We start from the raw sequence: 19,300 nt of genomic DNA, 5'->3' as shown, positions 1-19,300 counted from the left end.
AACAATACAAGAAGAAGGATAAATAATTCTTAGATCTTGAGTCTATCAAGGATTTGAGAATTTTTCTCAAAACAATAGAGTCTATCTAGAGTTTAAGGGAAAATATGAAGAAAACTCTTCTGAGTAATTCTTATTGAAGGAAAATTGATCAAATAACATAAACTGTCTTTTCAAGAGGCTATAATTATGTATTTATAGCCCCAAAACCCCTAGTACTAATAAAGAACGGAATTAGGGCTCCCACAACCCTAATCCTAGTAAAACAAGTAAACTAAGTCGGTTTAAAACAAATAACAGCGGAAAAATAACATAGGAAGCCCTGAGTGCACTCGATCGCAGGTAGAGGGCGATCAATCGCACTACCAGGGACTTGTGTGCTCGATCCTGCAATCAATCACAGGTGCGGTCGCAGTTTTAGGGACTCCCGCGCTCAATCCTGCGATCGATCGCCAAGACAGGGGCCATCGGTCGCAGTTCCAGGAACGTCAGACTCCAAAGCAGGGGAGTTGCGCTCGACCGCAGTCAGGGTGCGATCAATCGCAGTTCCAGGGGATATTCCTTTTGCTGCGCGAGTCTGGGATCTTGTCACCATCTTCTGGGGTGTCTTCACACATTTATCCCTTCGGGTATTCCTCATATACTCTCAGGCATTGTAGTCTACATCAGTAAACAATAAAAATGCTCTCAAATTGGTTTGAATGTTCGGAAGGATACTCAAATGTTCAAGATAGGGACATCTCGATCGTAAGATATTGAATATTGTTCGAGTGAGAACTCGAGCGTTTGGGGAAGAAAGATCTTGATCGTTCGTACGTTCAAAAATCAAATGTTTTTATTTCAAAGGTACACAATTTATTAGGTCTTTGAGAGCTTAATTTACAGGGTTACAACACTTTTATATTGGAAACCTACATGAAGTAAAACAAGGTTTCCGAGTTTAAAATTTTTTATATGATTAAATTAACGATATTCATTTTTGGTGTATTACAAGAAAGAACTCTGGTTACAAAAGTCTCTAGCTTGTACTGGATAACACCACAAAAGAACAGGAGACTAGTTCCCACAAAAACTAACAACACAAAAAAACAAATCACATTAAACAACTTTAAACTCTTCAACTTTGAGTGAAGCTGAAGGTGCATTGCAATTACAATAGTAGTACATTAAACTAAGAGGCTTATTGCAGCAAATCGAGATGTTAATTTGCCCCGACATCGCCATACATACGTATTGAGAAATTATCCAACCAAATCTTGAAGCTTCTGGCTGAAACTGTCAATATATGATGATTGTATATCTTCGTTGAGCAAGACATCTCTTAGTTTAGAGTGATTGGCTCTGACCAGCCTCCCAACCTCACTATCAACTTCCATCACAGCCCTCACAGCCTTGCAGACGCTTCCCTTGGTGAACAAGCCATCTTCTTCCCCTTTCTCAATTTCTACCCCAACCTTCCAATTGTTGGCCATCATCCTCGCATTGATAATTTGATCAGGTATCTGTGGTAACATTACCAGCTGACACTCACTCCTCAGTGCTTCCAACAAAGAACCTGAGCCACAGTGTGTGACAAAGCACCCAATTGATGGGTGGCCTAAAATCAATCTTTGTTGAACCCATCCACCATCTACCATTCCTTTTCCTTTCATCCGTTCTTCGAACCCTTCCGGGAGCGCCGCTTCAACAGACTCAGCCCCAAAGGGTGGTTTAAGTGCTGCGAGAAGCGGTGAACCGCAAAGCTCAAGACCCAAAACCAGTTCCTGAAATTGGTCTTTCCTTAACTTGATCTGACTTCCCAATGCACAGTAAATTACAGAGCCGGCCTTGAAACCTCCAAGCCATTGAACCCATTTTTCTTCTAAACTAGAGGCTGCTGGTGGGTGCACTATAATTGGGCCTGAAACAAGCACGGGTTTCTGAAACTGGCTCTCAATATAGTCAATACAAGGCCCCTCAGTTTCTCTACATGTCCAGAATCCCAGCGCCTCAGCCTGATCAAGAAACATGATATCCCTGCCAAACTTCGCCTTTGCTCCTCCAGAAAAGATTCGAGCTTCGTGGGCATGGAGCGCGATGGAGGGTATTGGGAAACCAGACGGGGGGTGCAAAAAGTCAGCCTCACCGCGTTGCCTTGCAGGGGCCCTAATGTAACCTACTGTAGCTGTACTGATAACGCAGTAATGAATTGACTTGATGCCTAATTTTCGTGTCAATTTTGGCACCCAAGAAGCAAAATCATAGAAGACAATGTCTGGTTTAAGGTCTCGGAGAAGATGTTCAATATGAGTCTCAGTCCGGTCCATGCCAGTGATTAGAAGTGGATATAAAGTGGATGGAACATCTGAAGTGGTCTCAGCGTCGGGAGGGAGGCCATCAACATGAGGAAGAGTGATGGGGACAAAGGTTATGTGTTCCGGGTAGAGATTCAAATGTTGCAGCTTTGCTTGTGTTTTGGTGGGGATGATGAAGGAGATTGTATGGCCTTTCTGGGCAAGTTTGTTGGAAAGGTAGAGATATGGGGTGAGGTGGCCAATAGCAAACCAAGGGTACATTGCGATATGTAGCGATGATTTACCCATTTTCACTGAGGAAAGTTTTGTTGAACGATTCAGGCAACTGAAGAAGTGTAGAGAAGTTTTCCTGAGTTGAACTATTTATATGAGAGTCTGAAAATATCACCCCTCTTTTTACCTCCATCTCCATGGCAGATGATTTTCTGCAAAATACAATTTTTGTTATAATTATTGTTGGTCATGAACTTATGAGGTTTGTGTCCACGTTGAAAAAGTATAAAATGTTAAGAAATTAGATAATCCATACTTGGGAAAGACGGGTCGTACTGTATCTTAGTAGTTAGATGGATGGTCCGTGCCAACTGAAGATGAATTATACTTATTCCTTAATACGATATTTTTTTGTTTATTTATAACATGCATAGAATGAAATTCTTTAATTAAAATATAATTGACATACCATTGATGTGCGGATAGTGATGAAGTCAATATCCTACACTCTTTCTCTTATATTTACATTATCTTTTACGTTTAGTTTATGTACTTTAGTCAACAAACAAAATCAATAACTCTTTTCTTAAGTTACTTTTAGCCTTGAGAGCTTGATAACAATTCACACGCAGTCTTTAAGGTTCGACACCCTTAATATAGCTCTATCCTATAAAGATTTATACTATTGCGAATAATATTTATTATTGATATACTTGTAGTTTAAAAATACCACATCCTTGTAGTTTAAAAATTCTCATGCAGTTTTGGTTTTTATTTTTGGAATGTCTCTCACTACTGGATTTCCCTCAATCGTACATTATTTCGATTGCATAAGAACGCTGGCATAGGTAAAAAGTTAGCAATTATTTGTTAAGAGTGGTGATATAGAGTACCCCAGCGTGAGTGAACAATGTTCACGTTGGTACACTTTATAATATTATTTTTTTTAATATTATTTTTTATCAAATAGTATCAAAAAGTACACCAGCGTGAGCACTGTTCACTCACGCTGGTATGCTATATATCACCACTCATTTGTTAATGTATCATCTTTTTCTGATTAAGAATTGACAGCAAAAGAAGATAAGATAGCACATCAAACTAAACTGTTAGAATATACGAAAAATATATTATATTTTTCATATATTTCATAATTATGCTGATATCAAATATTTGTTATTTATGGATTGATTGTAATTAAATATTGGAATTGTAATCAAATTAATCAAGGGGATGAGCACAATGTAGTCCTTAGGAGTATTTCGAGTAGTAGACGTAAGTGTCTAACACCGAACTACCCGTAAGTTCTTTGTGTTCATTTTCTCTCTTGCTTCCGCTCAATATTTCACATAACCATTATTTCAATGTAAACAATGTCATCTATTGAATAGAAAAAAAAAAAAAAAAAAAAAAAAAAAAAAAAAAAAAAATGTCATCTATTGAAGCTTGATCGAGACATGTGAACCACATTTGACAAGAACACACTTGGATTCGAGCTAAAGAGTCATCATCTTTGAAGTAAAAAATTAAGTGGGCCTAGCTAAATGGGTGTGATAATTGAAATGGTATTAATGAAGATAATGATTTTTATAATGACATGACATAACTCAAGTTATTTATTTCATTCAATAGTAGTAAGTCACATTAGCTTGAAACACCAAAACAATCCGTAAGTTCTTTGTGTTCATTTTCTCTCTTGCTTTCGCTCAATATTTCACATAACCATTATTTCAATGTAAACAATGTCATCTATTGAATAGAGAAAAAAAAAAAAAAATGTCATCTATTGAAGCTTGATCGAGACATGTGAACCACATTTGACAAGAACACACTTGGATTTGAGCTAAAGAGTCATCATCTTTGAAGTAAAAAATTAAGTGGGCCTAGCTAAATGGGTGTGATAATTGAAATGGTATTAATGAAGATAATGATTTTTATAATGACATGACATAAATCAAGTTATTTATTTCATTCAATAGTAGTAAGTCACATTAGCTTGAAACACCAAAACAATCCGTAAGTTCTTTGTGTTCATTTTCTCTCTTGCTTCCGCTCAATATTTCACATAACCATTATTTCAATGTAAACAATGTCATCTATTGAATAGAAAACAAAAAAAAAAAAAATGTCATCTATTGAAGCTTGATCGAGACATGTGAACCACATTTGACAAGAACACACTTGGATTTGAGCTAAAGAGTCATCATCTTTGAAGTAAAAAATTAAGTGGGCCTAGCTAAATGGGTGTGATAATTGAAATGGTATTAATGAAGATAATGATTTTTATAATGACATGACATAAATCAAGTTATTTATTTCATTCAATAGTAGTAAGTCACATTAGCTTGAAACACCAAAACAATTTAAGAGGAAAACACCGGATCACACGAACCATCAACCGAAAGAACAAAAAAAATCTACACTCATTGCTCTCTCATAAGATAATTATCTGGAGCTGATTTTGAAGTGTTGAATATGGGATCAGATCCACGGCAATACTATCAAAATTACCCATCAATTTTTTCTCAAATCTTGGCCATCTAATGTCATTTAACAACCACCAATTCGCCATATGTTTATTTATTTTTTAAAAACAAAATATTAAAATTAAAAGTTTAAAATAAAAAAAAAATAAAATAAAAACACTGGGGTGGCTGGCCATCCCAACTGAGCCATGGGGGTGGCGAAAGCCACCGCCAAGCACCGGTTGGGGGTGGCTTCGGGTTTTGGCCCTGGGGATGGCCGAACCACCCCCTATGGCCATGGGGGGTGACTTCCGACACCCCCAAACGGCCCCTGGGGGTGGCCGAAATCACCCCGTGGCCATAGGGGGTGGTTCGGCCACCCCCCATGGCCAAAACCCTAAAAATTAATGGCCACCCCCAACCGGCCCTTGCGGGTGGCTTCCGCCACCCCAGTTTTTTAAATTTTAAATTTTAATATTTTAATATTTTATTTTTTAAAAAAATAATATTTTATTATTTATCTTTAGTGGAACACGTGGCGAATTGGTGACTGTTGGACGACATTGGTTGGCCAAGATTTGAGAAAAAACTGATGGGCAATTTTGGCAGTACTGCCGTGAATCCTGATCCTTGAATATGAGGAGAAAATTCATGAGGGTCTGAAATAACACAAAGACTTGTCAAATCTCCTAACTAGTTGTTTTCTCATCTAAAAAAATTATATATATATATATACTACGAGATTACATCTCTTATTCATGCTTTAAAAATTCTCTTTTTCTCTTTGCTTAAGTTTTTCTGCTGCAATTCTTTCCATTAAGAGTTTTGTATTCCATTTGTCAAGGTAAGTACGCTATCTTCAATCCGTTCATAAATATGGATTTTACATTGTGGTATTAGAGCGGATGATGGAATTTGATTCTTGTTTGAAGATGCGTGTATTTTATTCTCAAGTTCTTGCATTAAGAGGGACGAATTATGGTAGTAAAATTACGTTTTCTTCACATTTGTCATCTTTCCATTATGTTGTTTAAAGAAAGACAAAACATTATTCAACATTCAATGGCGATGGATTGCAGGATTTATCCATCCCCGCAAAATCATGCGCCACAATCCCGTTCCTCCGCCGAACACTATTGCAAACAACCACCCCTTTCCTCCGTTGCTGCAATTTTGCCAGAAAATAGTTTTGGAAATTCTTCTTCACCCTCTCCTTCCATTCTGAGGAAACAAAAAAAAAAAAAAAAAAAAGAGAGCAAAATGTGAGGACCGAAAAAAGACAAGACAAGAGGGTGGTTGAGAGTGCTTTTTCTCTTTTCTCAGTTTTCTTCAAGCAAGCCCACGCATTTTTCTTCTCAGTTTCCCTCATCAACCCCCACTCCTCTCGTCTCATTTTTTATGTTTTTTCTCTCCCTCACTCTTTGTATTCGAAATGCAAGAGGGTGAAGAAGAAATCCCAAAACTATTTTCCGACAAAATTGCAACAGCAGATTAAAGGGTTGGTTGTTCACAATGGCTTCCAAAGGAGAAACAGGGCAATGGCATACGACAACAAAGAGGGCAATGGCTTTTGATTGTCTTCAATGAAGAATAGGGATTTTGTCGATGAGTTGACAAGATAGTGAAAAATAGGGTATTCGTCTTTATTGGCGTTCCACACTGATTTGTCATTCACTCATTAGAGGACACAAAAAACTTGAATTAGGTCAGATCCTTATAGAAGTTTCTCCTTATCTAACTCCTAGAAGTACATTTAAACAGGACCAAAGGCATACCAGTGGAACTCTCAATATGTCCTAAAAGTAATTAATGTAATCAAGAGAGTGAGAAATGTGTAGCACAACTCAAACATACAATTTATACCCTAACAAAACAATATCAGTAATGTAAAAGAGATGCACATACAATCAGATAAGATCGGATACAAATATGTTGGATTCAAGATATCGTTCAACAAGATGGCATACATGTATTACCCCCACACAGATGAACTCTGGTTAAGCAGACTGTACAACCAGCAATAAATCATCCGGACAAGACCTTAAATAGGTTGTGCCCCATCACCTACAAAATGAACCAGCAAGAGGCCGGGAGGAAACAACAACATAAACAAATTGCCTTGCTCGAAACAATTCTGCTAAGAATAATGCTAGATACTATATTTTTATCTCACAAGTGTTCCAATATGCTGACGTAGCAATACCAACAATTAGTTGAGACTACCATGTCTGTATTATGAAATATTTATAAGATAAAAATGCAATATATATATAGCATTATTCTTCTACCAATCAGTGTTGCACGCTAATTCATTGTTCAAAAGCTCCAGATAGTATATGAAGCCTATAGTAATGTATGTACTGTCAAACAGGAATTTAGGCATACCCTGATAGCGGTGGAATCAAAATTTCTGTATCTTTTTTCATTATTATTGGCAATTAACACACCCAGTAGCGCGTGAACCCACTACCCCATTCTCCATCTTACTACAAACGATGAAACTACCATTTGAGCTACCAGGATATCTTATTGGAAGGGCCAAAGCTTGAATGAGGGGCCAAACCCTAATTTTGATATGGCCGGTCTGGCCCCGGTTCCGGCCCTGCCTTCTCTAGACCTCCATATATTCACAAAAGTGGGGTTCACGCCCTTGATGACCAGAAACAATATATTGATTATATGTTAGCATACTTCAGCAACTCGACCAGTTGCTACAGTTAAAAGCTGCTGTAAACCTTTTCCATGTTATGTACTCTTTTCCATATGCAGGCAAGACTCCTTCAGTCAAGTACTAGCATGATAACCGTATGGAGCACTTAACCCATAACTCGGGGATTCAGACGTAGAGGTGATCTGATTTTGATCAGAATTGGTATTTCCAGCATCCGCCTTTTTATTAGCCCTCGTCCTGTCCTTACTGAGGTGTCCATTATCTGCAGAAACCTCAGCAGTGAGCCTTCCCATCTTCTTCTGTAAATCAGCAAGCGAATCATTTGTCAATTTTCCTTTAGGACTCTTCTTTTCATCAACAAGCTTGAGTTCCAACCGATATAATGCGCATGCATCACAGTTGCTGATCTCATATTCATACAAATGCCACTCGAGACACTTAAGAGGTTGTGGGTCCATGTAATAGGACCTCTTCCGCCCCCCATATTCCTTCATCACCAGCTTCCTTGATTCATGCCAACCACGTCCATTGTAGTCAGGCAATGACCTTTGCTTTCTGTTTCCACTATCAAATGCCCTTCTAGGCTTGTCAAAAAAGAGCCACTCCCTAATTGTTTCACCCTCAAGGAAAGCAAGATCAAATAGCTCTGCATTATTGAAGAGAGTAAATTAGTTGAAGCCAAAAGAATTCAAACTTAGTATGTGATACTAAATCACTAATTGATCTATAATTACGCACGCAAAGACCAACTTCCTAAAATGAATCAGAACCACATCACAGTATCTCTACTATATCTAGATCTAAGCAAGCATACTGAAAAATGGATATGCTAGATAACGGGCATCTGACATGCAAATAAGATAAAAGAAGAGGAAGACAAAAAAAGAATGAAAGAAAAAGGACACAATGTAGGCCTACCAGGATTATTCCATGGAGATTTTCTACTAGCAGCACCTTCACTTTGAGGGATGCCCACTTCCTTTCCCTGTGTCTTAGCATTAAGAGCAGCAAATAATGGACCATCCTTCAAACTAATGCCCCCAGGTCGTAAAATTGGAGTCATGCCAGGGAGACCCTCATTTAATGCTAGAACAGCATGAACAGTACTGCAATAGTCCTCGCACCATTTAGATCCTTGAGCAGGCCTGAAACAATCCCATAGAGCACATTTTGGCCCCAAAAAAGCAGAAGGTGGAGGGCAGATATTTGGCAGAACGTTGGGCATAGCATCCTGTTCACACTGTTTGGTGCCATTAGCTCCAATGAGCAGCCCATAGTCTAAGTCTTCATGTAAATCTAACTGATGAAAATCCCGTTTTGTACTTGAATCTGAGTTGTTAGCAGCTGTGTTCTGCTTGACGTCCTGTCGTATATCAAGATGATGAGAATTAGTAAAACCTGAACTATTAACCACCTTGTTCTGCACACTTGAAACAGAGCCTCTGCATTGATCAAATCCATGAAAACCATGTTCCTGGGGCTGTTTGTTAACAAAAATATCCTGGAAAAGACCAAATGTTGGGCTTATCAGTCATCCATCATAATTTAGGGCCTAAACGACTAAGAAATAGATAAAAAGGAAACCCAAAAGCTCTCAAACACAAATAATAAAAAAAAATTGAAGCATTGCAAACCTTTTGCTTATGGTTCAAATTGTGGATTAAGATTTTCCTCTTTTATGTCCTAGCCACCTTAAATTTTTCTATCAGCAAATGGTATTTGTCATTAGTGTATGTATGCCGTTAATGTGAATAGCAAATTCAGACCGGGCAGCACAGATTCCTCAACATTTGGCAAGCAGCTGCGTAAAGGGGGAGGACCTATTCTTGAACGTCTACAGCTTGGACTGGTATTGGAATTCAAGGGATTGAAGGATTACCCGTGGAGATAGACCACAGGAAACAAAGGAACTGGGAAAGTAAGACATGATTGGCTAAGAGACAAGGAAGCTAAACATAGGTAAGGAAAACCTCTTCAAGAGTTGTCTCCAAACAAAGAGAGTAGTGATAGCACCCAATTTTTCAGATTCAGCAGTTTGATCTATGATTTATCATTCATGGATGTTGATAATATAAACCATTTAGCAGCACCTGCGGTTTGCATAGCCTTAAAGTTAAGGACAAGGCTTGACAGAGCTTTCATTAATCCAGCTTGGGCTGATGTTCATGGAATCCCAACCAAAAGGGCTGTGCTTGAATAAGCTATATGACTCAGCACCAGAGAGGTTGTAATAGTCATTAGCTTCAAAACACTTGTAAACTGTAGAATCCTTCAAGAGTCTCAGTTGCGTGGTTATGGCCCAACAAAACCCAAATAGTTCGCAGGGCAAAATACAAAGACCAATGATCATGATGAAGCAATGTATACATAAGAAAATGTACACAGAAAACCATTGATGCTTCCCTAGGTTGTTGGAAAAATGCATATGAAAAGAAATTGAACTTTAGTAAGTGGCGATCTTATTTTGAACATCAGAAAGACAAAAATATGATATCCAAAATGCAACTTTCTTTTATTTTCTGCAATTTCCTCAACAAAAGGGTGCAAGTTGTCCTGTAAATTGAAAGGGAGTCAAATGAAGAATTTGCTAATATAGCACAATCACTTAACTATCCCTGTTCCAAATTCATACCAAACAATAAGGACCAACCTCCTGAATTGCAGTTAAATTTCTGGCATGAAGGTTTTGATTATCAGCTTCACTCTTCAATGGTGTCAGTTCCTTTAAAGGACTAGTTGCATCATCTTCTTCATCACAGTTTTGCAAAAAACGTGCTAATTCCTCTGAAAACGATCCAAGACTACCACCCTAGACAATACCCAAACAAAATCTTATCGATCAATCAAAACTTACTTCATTCCAATAATATATATATATATATATATATATATATATATATATATATATATATATATTATAAAGAGAAAACCCATTCCTATCAATGAACCAAACTACATACAACTAAAGAAGAAGCTGGGGACGATTCATTGAGCTCGGATTTCCACTCTCGCAACATCTGATGTACTTGCTGCTCCAAAAGTGCAATGTCATTAGCTCGACTCTCCTTCCTTGCCGATTGTAGGTCACTGAATGCGCCTTCAAGGTCATTTACCCGGTTCTTGGCATTCTCCTTCAAGTACTGGTGTGACTCAGACCCGCACTTGCTCTTCAAACCCTTCGGCATTGATTTGATTCCCTCCTAAAAAAACCCTAACAAATGCAAATGAATTTTTTCAATGCGAATGTTCCAAAATCAAAATCACCCAACTTGCAGCCAAAAAAAAAAAAAAAAACCAAGCCAATAAAAATATCAAACAAGGCTATGTTTGGCCACAGAGACAATGTAGCATAAGCAAGTTATTTTAGGGTTGAAACTTATAGTACTATTACTTGACCCTAATAAGACTAATTAGGTTTTTCCAATCCTACCCAAAACCCCAAGATGACCAGATTTCACTTTCCCCAAATTAACAACAAACCGAAGCAAATACAACCAAGTCAAGATTCATTGTTTGGTTCCTGAGAAATTGCGGGAAAAGAAAAGAAAATACCAAACGTTTGGGACTAAGCAAAATGACGAACTTCCAATAAAAATAATAATCATATTTTTTTTATTAAAAAAAAAAGGCCTAACTCAACCATTTGATTTACTCAAGTCAACAATTTTTTTCAATTGATTTCAAGGAATAGAGGGGAAGAAAGAGCCGAAAAAGAAATCCAAAAACAGTGAAATTTCGTTATGGTTTCTGTACAGTTAGTTATAAAGGATTCGATTCTCAACCCTAAAACCCAGAAGCAACTCTGCCCAAATTTCAGCAACAAAACAACAAAAAAACACAGAATACAGCATTAATTTTTTACCTCAAAGTATTGCACAAATTTTTGCAGCCAAAATCAGAAAGAGGTTTTGAGGAGCGACAGCGTTCCAAGGAAAGAACGAGTTCCGCGTTTTGAATATTTTGATTTTAATATTGTTGCTTTCCGTTGTTTTTTTGTTTTTTGTTTTTGCTTTTGCTTTTGTTTTTGTTTTTGTTTTTGTTTTTTTGTCGTTTTTTCAATCTAATTAATATTTTTATTTCGGTGGGTTAGGACAGTGAAGTGATAAAATCATAGTATCCGGACAAAGCCCAAATGGGCGTGGGCTATCTGGTTAGACTGAGATTCTACCTGTTTGGAATATAGTTTCATAACGTTTAAAAGGTATTAAAGTAGCTTCAAAATTATCAAAATGTATCAAAAATGTCACTTATTTTTTTATATTCTTATAATACCACTATTCCTTTAACAAATAAAATAATAAAATAATTATAAAAAAAATCAAAAAATTAGTGAAAAATACAAAAAAACCAATGAACGAATAAATAAATAAAAAATATTTCTTGGAATAAATAAATTATTAGTCACTGTCTAAATTACAAATTGCTTCATGTCGTATTAAAGTAAAATCAACAGGCGAATAAAAAAAAATTAACAGAATTTGACTCCAAGAACTAAATTGTTTTTTTTTTTTAGAATATCTCAAAAACCGTATCTTTGATTTTACTTTAATACGACATGAATAGACACTGTAGTTGGCATGAATTAGTCACTGTAGTTTGCCTAAATTATTTATTTATTTCAAAAAAATGTCTTTTTTTTATTTGCCCATTGGATTTTTTGTATTTTTAAAAAATTGTTTAGTTTTTTTTACAATTATTTTATTATTTTATTTGTCGAAAGAATAGGGTATTATAGGAATATACAAAAATAAGTGGTCTTTTTAAACATTTTGGTAGTTTGGAGGACTACTTTAATACCCGGAAAGCTAGATTAGGAGAAGCGGGGGGAAGACGATAAAAGATAAGATGTTTTTGAACATTGGGGAGCTATATTGCAAACGACTAATAGTTTAAGGGACTTTTTTATATTTTTCCCTTTATAATATATTATATGAACTTTATAGTTTATATATTACAATGTCAATATATTACATTATAAAATATAATATGTATGATAACTAATTGTGTTAGTATATAATAATATTACTATACTAGTTAATAAGTAAAGAGTATATTAAGTATTTATTGTACTAGTATTAACATATTATAATAGTTAATATGGTAAATAGTTTAATATGAAAAAATGTTGTTGTTAACTATACTTAGTAACTTTGTATATATTTTCTAACCTGTTAATATGTTAGCTTATTAGCATATTAATACTAACATTAATACACAAGCATATCTCTCCAATGATACATGAATTACCTAATGAGTCGAGTGAAGCTCATACAAGCGGGTGTTCATAAATGTTAATCAAGTCGAGCCAAATTTATATGAATAGATCTCATTTAATAATTGAGAGAGTTTGTGCCTTCACAAACCAAGTTATGTCAAGTTTATTCAAACAGGCTGTTGAATAGCTTAGTTCGTTTAAACCCTAGTCTCAGGAATAATCATTCCATTATTTGGTTAATTTATCATAAATGCCCTCAAAATAAGGAATAATTATTCTTGTAAATGAGTAAGAAATAACTATTTTTCCAAGAATATAATAGCATTTTCCCAACAAAAAAAAAAAAAATGTTTCTTTTAAGAAAATGATTCTTAAAGCTAGGGTATTTTAGAAAATTTGATTCAAATCCAGTGAGAAAAATGTCATTCTTATATTGTCACCAAACAAATGAATAAAAATAATCATTCCATTCTATCTTCTTATAGCTAATAATATCTATTCATATTCTTAAGTAATCATCATTTCATTGTATCAACCATAGTGCCCTAAGTGTTTGCCCATTGACTCTTGTGGCTATCCTGTTGCAAAATTTCGTCCATGAAATTTGGACATACATTTTACAATAGGTACGAAATTCACAATTTGTACTATATATAGACCTATATTAATAGATCGATAAGTCCACTCTTTGATATCAAATCACAATTTTATGATAAGTATTGGGCATGATGCCCTTCATTTTTAACCATTTACTAGGAGATTTCAAGATTCTTTCTAAATATCTTGAAATAAGATAAAGCAATTTAGAGCATGTGTGTAAGATTGCGTTGAAAAATAGAGTTTTTAAAGTAAAAAAGACTTCTTTAAACATAAAAACTTTATTTTTAAACTTTTTTTAAAAGTCATTTTGACCATTTTTAGAACATGTTTAAGATTATGTTGGGAAGTGCGTTTTGACAATTTTTGGAACACTAACAGCAGATGCCTTATATGTCATTCCCTTATGTTTAGGAAAAATTTCAAAAAAACCACAAAAACTTATTCATATTAGATTCCCTATATTTAACCAACCCTTAGGGGTTGTTATAATGTGAATCTACATTTAACCAACCATCAAGGGTTGCTACAGTGTCTTCCAATGTGTAGGGAGCCAAAAGTGATTCTTTATACATTATTTTAATATAAAAATTTCTATTTCCTCTCTCATCTTTTATTTTTTTTTGTCTTTAATTGGAGATTGTGTTGAGATTTTGTAAAAACAAAGTGAGTAGGTAGAGAACTTGTATTTTGTAAAAAAAAAATATATATTTAAATAATATAGGGAAAGGTAAGGGTAGCTATTATAAAATATATTTTCATAGAAAAACAAAAAATAGTTTTGAGTCATAAACTTAGGAAAAATCAAAGGGAAGCTACTACTAGTGCTCTAAGAGTAAACAATTCAAAGAATTACTTTTGATATTTTTTATCAAACATGTCAGCTTTTTGTTTGGTATAATTTTTTAAATACTAAAAAGTACTTTTAAGCTTCCTAACGCAATCCTAAAAAGCTGATTTTTCTTGCCTAACTAAACTCAAACTTCTTGTACTCACTCGGGGGGGGGGGGTGTATTCTCTAATTCCATAGGGTAAGGGAAAATATAATCCATCAGAAATGATTTACATAGGAATGCAACATTAGAACCTTCTAGTTCTTGTAATAACCTCAGGTAAATCAGTAGAGTACAAGATTAGTTATTCAAAATGTTTTCTTGCAGTTTGAAGGGGTTCTGTAAAAATTCAAAACATTCTGACAAAGTGTTGTTTTGAAGAAAAAAAAAAAAAAAAAAAAACCAGAAGAGAAAAAAATTAGTTTATTCAATAGCTCAGGATCATGCTCTTTGAAGCAGCCAGTAGAAATCAAAGAAAAAACAGTAATAATAAAGTTCCTGAGCCATGAACAAACTGTAGAAACATACTTAGGCAAGTTGATGCTTACAATCCGATCTTTGATTCGACGAGCTTGATCTTTTCTTTAGAGGGTTGAAGACAAGAGAAGAGAATGCTCAACTCTGTACTTGATTTTTGCATTTATCATGTACATTTTGGTTTTCCTTTTTACAATGACGTGAGCATGCTTGAAGTTAAAGATACCAGCGAGTCCTCGCCCTTTGGCAAGTTGTTCCACCTCTTCAATCTTGTGTCTAAGAAGCTCAATTTCTTTAGCCAAATCATCATCTCTTTGCTTCATTGCCTAAAACAGTGGATCAAAGATGAGCAAAGGATGAATTAACCAGCAGCTTGGACACATCTTTTTCAAGTTGATGAGGACAAGCATGGACCCATGACCCTTAACCTGATACTATAATTAAAAAACCAAGACTTCATATCTTCAGGGAAAAAGAAACTTTTGATCACCAAACACCCATCAAATGAGATTTATTTGTAACCTATAAGTACAGAGTAACCAGCAAAAAGACATAATTTACACCAGTAAAATTGAAAAGAAATTACATGGTGACTACAAGTCCAGATTTCCAGTCTCTAAACTACCTTTGATTCCAATACAAAGAATTAAGTTAATGTTTTCAGGAGGCATCTTGTAAATTTCTCTTGTGATGTTCTGCCAATTATTCTTACTCTATATAACCACTGGTAACAAGTCAGGCAAGATTCAAGTTAAAATCTTTTAAATACTTCGATGCTGGTAACCCATGTGAGCAAATTGTATTAGTTTATGTGAATGGGTATGATATGTACATAAAATAGTGTTCCTGCACTGCCACATATTCTTGCACATCTGAATATATTCTATACGTGTCCAAATTGTCGTAAAAATAGAACTGAGGCCACCCAATACTTTACACCAATTGGGTGCTAGTCCGATTCTATCTCTGTTCGTTCCGTTTGAAGAAAGGAATGATCCTAAAGAATCGATCTTTCTTTTAGTTGTTGAATCTCTCGTTGATTGATCAATGTGTGATATTCCGAATCCTCATTACTAATTGAATCGAAATGATCTCTAGATTGATCAGAAGATAAACCGTTACAAGGAGACCTAGCAGAGTGCTGCCTTCAAAACTTAATCCTTCAAAATACCACCATCATTTTTCTGAAGATAAATTAATACCTTACCGAGAAAATAATTGAATTAAAAAATGAGAAATAATGACTAAACTGAGCATCATCAGAAGGATAAATGAATAGCAATAAAACAAAGAATTTTTTAGGTCCAGTATGGAGTATCCTAGCTACCAGAAGAAAATTATACCTGTAACTCTTGCTTGCGCAGTTCCTCCTTTCTTGCTTCTGATCTAGAACTTCTTTGCACCTCAAAAAGAACTGCAGCTCCAGCAACCTATATAGAGAAAATAGAGATTACATCAGTGAGTCTAGCATAAACATCAACTTAAAGCATCATGAAAGAAGAATGAGATACACAGTGTATTTGGAGGCTATTCTACCTAAACTTTGCGGTACATGCAAAATGAATTTGTTGCAGGTCAAATATATACTCACTGACTAGAATATAACTTAGGAAGCTTAATCATACAAGCCCCGGACATCTTTTGGAATTGCCTTATTATTTTTTTTATGATAGAAAAAGGGGCAATATTTCATTAAATCAGACTTATAGTTAATCAGTGTCTCATGTTGGCTTCCCTGATTTGAAATTGATTTATTTCAAGACTTATATGCCAGCCAGTACTGCATTACTTCGGTCATCTATATATAAGCATTTCCTAGCAATAACAGGCACTAGACAATCCTTCAAAAATTGATAAACATACAATAAAGGAGTTCTATTATCACGATAGGGAAGGGGAAAAAATTGAACATAGAAACTCTAAGGAGAACACAAGCCATAAATGAGCAGAACCAGCATAAATCCTTCAATAGACACCACAACAACACCCTCTAGTGACCCCATTGAAGTTCATTACTACGGAACGAGGCAATTGCATGCAGTGGCAGAGCCTCACTATGCTGAGTGTGAGCAGTTACCCTTGCTGAAATTTGTAAAATTTTTAAGCTCTATTTCAAATATTCGAGATATTTGAAAATTTAGTGCAATTGCACGCACCGAAAAATTTTGTGGGTTCAATGATGATAGCTTCTCAAAAACAAATTGAGGCTCCTTGCAATCTTAGAAATTCACGGGCAGATTAAGTAGAAAGGAAAACTACGATGTTGAAAACAAAAAAATAAAATAAAGAAAAAGCAAATTGTTTTTTTCTTCTGTCATGGTGGTATGGTTGTTCAAAAAAAGCCAAAAACCCAAATGGCCTCACAGAAACCCTCGAAACCGACCAAAATGGGCCAGTTTTGGTCCAAGGTGGTTCGGTAATTAGAGGAGATTTGCAGTTCCAACTGAGGGTTGAGCTGGAGGCCAGATTAAGAGGGCTGGTTTTCCATCTGACCGCCCCTTAATTTAAACACACTAACAAGCAGTGGCTCAGTGCACTTTAGCCAATGAAGGGGGTTGAAGAGAAATGAAGAGGAACAATTTTAAGATTCACTATGTGGTAACATATTCACAATGTAGTAACATATACACCATTAAATTTGTGAAATTGAATTTGTACCATGAAATTGTTCCTCTCCATTTCAAGTGAAACGGAGAGGATCCTGATCGGAAAAATGTTAAGTGAACAGCAATACATCATACCTTCGGAAGCATGCCCACAAAAACCAAATAGCACGACTTGACAGCTTGTATCATCACATCAGTTTACTTCGTCCAAGCAAAAATTAACGCCTCTTGAGAAAGCCCAAGAGCCTCTCTAGTCTCTACGAACAAAACATTTTTAGCCATCATTGCAGTCAAAAGCCTACCTTTAGAACAAGAACACAGCTCACCAAGAACAAAGCTTTGTTCTTTGTTCTTCTTCTACTTCTTTTATCCACAAAAAGAACAAAGCTAGGAAACTACTAAAGTCCAAAGCTTTACCCCAACACATGGCCCACACCATTTCTACAATAAAAGAATAAAATCCAAAACAAAAATACTTCATCTGCTTCTGAGAAACAAGAATATTTCTTCACCTCTTAGGAAAGCCCAACCGCCATCCCCATGAGAGAGAGAGAGAGAGAGACTCCTACAAAAAGCTAAGAGGGCATCTCCCATGAATCCACCCTCTCTGCCATGTGTTATAAAATTAAATAGATGGTGCAAAAATTCTTATTGATGCTAAATAATATTAATCTAAACAATTAACAATTAGATAAATAGAATACAATAAATAAAAATAGAGTAAGGAAAAATCTCACAAAGCTATAGAATCACGCAAGAGCGTTGTCCTTAAAGGTTGATTTCGTGCCTCCCGGAGTGTATAACTCAGTGCGATTGGATCTCTTGACACGCAACCTCCCAGGATTAGACTATAGCGTCTACCTTCGTTAAGGACGCACTTCTAATTAACGAAGATCAAATGAACAACCCTTTGATCAAAGAAGATGAGGGACAAACCCACACAAGAAAACAAAAACCAAAATATAGCTCAATGGCTTATGAAAATAAAATTTGTTGGAAGAAGAAAGATGTTGTACGATGCTTTTCTTTGAAACCAAAAGAAGTATGTCCTAGAGCTAGTAGGTGGGCTCAATTTATAAGAACAATTGAGCTCCTTGCTTTTACTAATACCATTAATAACCAACGGTCAAAAGCAATGCAATAAGAATTTTTCCTCTTAAATCCAACGGTTAAAAAGCAATGCAAGAGGAGTTTTTATTTTCTTTTAAAGCCAACGGTAAAAAATACAATGCAAGAATAATTTTTTCTTAAAGCCCATCAATAAATGACAAATGGTGAAAATTAAAACTCATGATGGTGACTTAATTACCAACGGCTAGAAAAGTGTAAGATGAAATATTTTTTCATAAAATTCATATAAGAATACTAATGTCAAATGGTCAAGAGAAAAATTATCAAAATGAAATAATGACCAATGTTTGTAACATCACAACAATCTCCCACATGTTACAAACACTAGAGTAAAAGGAGATTGAAAGCATGCATCGATGTGGTACCCGAAAGTTTTAACCACACCTAGAATAAATAAGTAGAAACTTAATGAATTGTGGTAGAGTTAGACTCTTTTAACCAAATCCATAAGTTGAACAAACTTATCACCCACATAACTTTCTCAAAAATAATGAATAAAAAAAATTGAAATAAAAATTGGGTTGTTCTGCGGGTTGGCGCCTTATACAGGCCATGCGCCCCTGGGTTTCATGAGTGCTCTAGAGACCTACCCAAGTCTCATAGGAAGCGGCACCACCTCCACACTCACATAGGTGGTATCCATCAAGAGTGTGTGCAGGAAACACTCCATCCCAACAGGTAGGGACTAGGGAACCATTAAGAGTTTTAAACTCATCCTTAATCACCATGCATCTTTGTACTGTCTTACACCATAGGGATGGACTCATCAACAATCTTATCAACAAGATAGTGAAATAACAT

The 19,300-nt window shown here is 35.6% G+C and overlaps 1 protein-coding gene, 1 long non-coding RNA gene and 1 pseudogene across 4 annotated transcripts; all 3 read right to left on the bottom strand.

Moving 5' to 3' along the window:
- Positions 1 to 1,064: 1,064 nt before the first annotated feature.
- On the bottom strand, positions 1,065 to 2,709 carry LOC132180484 (cyanidin 3-O-galactoside 2''-O-xylosyltransferase FGGT1 pseudogene; annotated as a pseudogene).
- A 4,656-nt stretch (positions 2,710 to 7,365) lies between these two features.
- LOC132180483 (transcription factor VOZ1) lies at positions 7,366 to 11,612 on the bottom strand. Of its 3 annotated transcripts, none has more exons than XM_059593322.2 (5): positions 11,503 to 11,612; positions 10,601 to 10,851; positions 10,291 to 10,449; positions 8,559 to 9,141; positions 7,366 to 8,286 (listed from the first exon to the last, which is right to left on the bottom strand). In XM_059593322.2, exons 2-5 carry the CDS (start codon positions 10,823 to 10,825, stop codon positions 7,754 to 7,756), a joined length of 1,500 nt encoding a protein of 499 aa, XP_059449305.2. In that variant the 5' UTR covers positions 10,826 to 10,851; positions 11,503 to 11,612; the 3' UTR covers positions 7,366 to 7,753. The 3 variants fall into 3 exon arrangements, with proteins under 3 accessions (XP_059449305.2, XP_059449307.2, XP_059449306.2); XM_059593324.2 differs by having other exon boundaries at positions 8,559 to 9,003; XM_059593323.2 differs by having other exon boundaries at positions 10,601 to 10,840.
- Positions 11,613 to 15,101: 3,489 nt separating this feature from the next.
- On the bottom strand, positions 15,102 to 17,908 carry LOC132180485 (uncharacterized). The gene is made up of 3 exons (XR_015912193.1): positions 17,881 to 17,908; positions 16,106 to 16,192; positions 15,102 to 15,190 (listed from the first exon to the last, which is right to left on the bottom strand). It is a non-coding gene; the product is annotated as an uncharacterized LOC132180485 (long non-coding RNA).
- Between the last annotated feature and the right edge of the window lie 1,392 nt (positions 17,909 to 19,300).

This window comes from Corylus avellana, chromosome 5 (assembly GCF_965113065.1).
Source record: "Corylus avellana chromosome 5, dhCorAvel1.hap1.2, whole genome shotgun sequence".
NCBI classification, from domain to species: domain Eukaryota; kingdom Viridiplantae; phylum Streptophyta; class Magnoliopsida; order Fagales; family Betulaceae; genus Corylus; species Corylus avellana.
Note: the sequence above shows the minus strand (reverse complement) of the source record. Positions and strands in the feature narration are given on the sequence as shown.

Excerpts from the sequence above, each read along its gene's own strand:
- LOC132180483 (XM_059593322.2), bottom strand. The coding sequence starts at position 10,825 with ATGCCGAAGGGTTTGAAGAGCAAGTGCGGGTCTGAGTCACACCAGTAC. Across the intron at positions 10,450-10,600 it reads CCCCAGCTTCTTCTTTAGTT|GGTGGTAGTCTTGGATCGTT; the intron begins GTATGTAGTTTG and ends GGTATTGTCTAG. Across the intron at positions 9,142-10,290 it reads ATTTAACTGCAATTCAGGAG|GATATTTTTGTTAACAAACA; the intron begins GTTGGTCCTTAT and ends GGTCTTTTCCAG.